The 1,249-nt window shown below is 42.2% G+C and overlaps 1 protein-coding gene across 1 annotated transcript in view; it reads right to left on the bottom strand.

Moving 5' to 3' along the window:
- The window catches only part of LOC101852836 (proton myo-inositol cotransporter), a gene marked incomplete at its 3' end in the record, with an annotated part of 61,757 nt that overhangs the window by 2,014 nt on the left and 58,494 nt on the right, over positions 1-1,249 (bottom strand). The window contains 1 exon segment of the mRNA XM_013080120.2: positions 668-808. Coding sequence (XP_012935574.1) covers positions 668-808 — 141 coding nt within the window.

The following is a 1,249-nucleotide window of genomic DNA, read 5'->3' as shown; positions in this document are numbered from 1 at the left end:
TAAGGGTCATCATCATCATCATCATCATCATCATCATCATCATCATCATCATCATCATCATCATCATCATCATCATCATCATCATCATCATCATCATCATTGACACAATTACGGAAACAAGCGACTTTGTAAAACGATAGATGCCACACTCAGCCATTTGTTTTCGATATTCGACATCCATGTAGAGACCTTTAAGTTTCACAAAGTTCTCATCATTTATTAGCCTCTGGTCCTTAGTCTCTTTAAGCTGTATATACTCTCTGTCTACATTTTTATTCTACAATTTGGCTGGGCATGTGTACTGGTTAGTAATGAATATTGTCAAACCTCTTTCCTCTCTCCATTGTCCTGATAGACGATGGACAATGTAAAAACACTGTTTCAGAAGTTTAGCTTTAGCTAGAGCTTTAAGGCACATGCAATACAACTAGGTCATATAATATGTGCTGCCTATTAGTATTGTTACTAGAGAGTAGCATATATCACCCCCCCCCAAAAAAGGGACAAAATGACAGAAAAAACAATGAAAAGGAAGAAAAGAGATAATGACGATAGGCGTTTGACAGGAAAGAAGGAGCAAACAACAACAGAGCATCCGCCACCCACCCACAAATAACTGCTGTAGCCCAGAGGAATAAAAAAGCAAAGAGCACAGGCTCCCCCTTACCTGTAACTAGCGTTGAAACATTCGTCGTCGAAAGGATTCCCATTGACAGACATCTCTGTGATGTTTTTGTCAAGGGAGGGGGAGAAGTTAGCGGACAACTGGAAGCCAGCCGCCAGAACAACAAGGGCGATAATCACACCTGAAAAAGGAAAGAAAGTTTGGGAGGGGGGTGGTTATCGGTGATTTGTGTGTGTATGTGTGTGTGTGTGTGTGTGTGTGTGTGTGTGTGTGTGTGTGTGTGTGTGTATGCATGCGTGAGCATGGTAACGTGTACATGTATGCGAATGCATGTGTATATGTGGGGAGAGTGTATGAGTGTGCATGTGTGTATTATGAATGTACTTGTATGTTTTAATTTGTATATGCGCACGAGGTATGTTTGTTTTCCCTGCTTACCACTTTGTTCGTGTCTGTCTGTGTGCGCGTGCGTATGTGTGTAAGTGTGCGCGCGCGTATGTGTGTATGTGTGTGTGTATGTGTGTGTATGTATGTGTGTGTTTGTTTGTGTGTTTGTGTGTGTGTGGGAGAGAGAGAGAAAGAGAGAGACAGAGAGAGAGAGGGAGAGAGAGCGAGAGAGAGAGA

The sequence above is a fragment of the Aplysia californica genome, unplaced genomic scaffold (genome assembly GCF_000002075.1).
Source record: "Aplysia californica isolate F4 #8 unplaced genomic scaffold, AplCal3.0 scaffold00075, whole genome shotgun sequence".
NCBI lineage: Eukaryota > Metazoa > Mollusca > Gastropoda > Aplysiida > Aplysiidae > Aplysia > Aplysia californica.
This window is presented reverse-complemented; position numbering and strand designations above follow the sequence as displayed.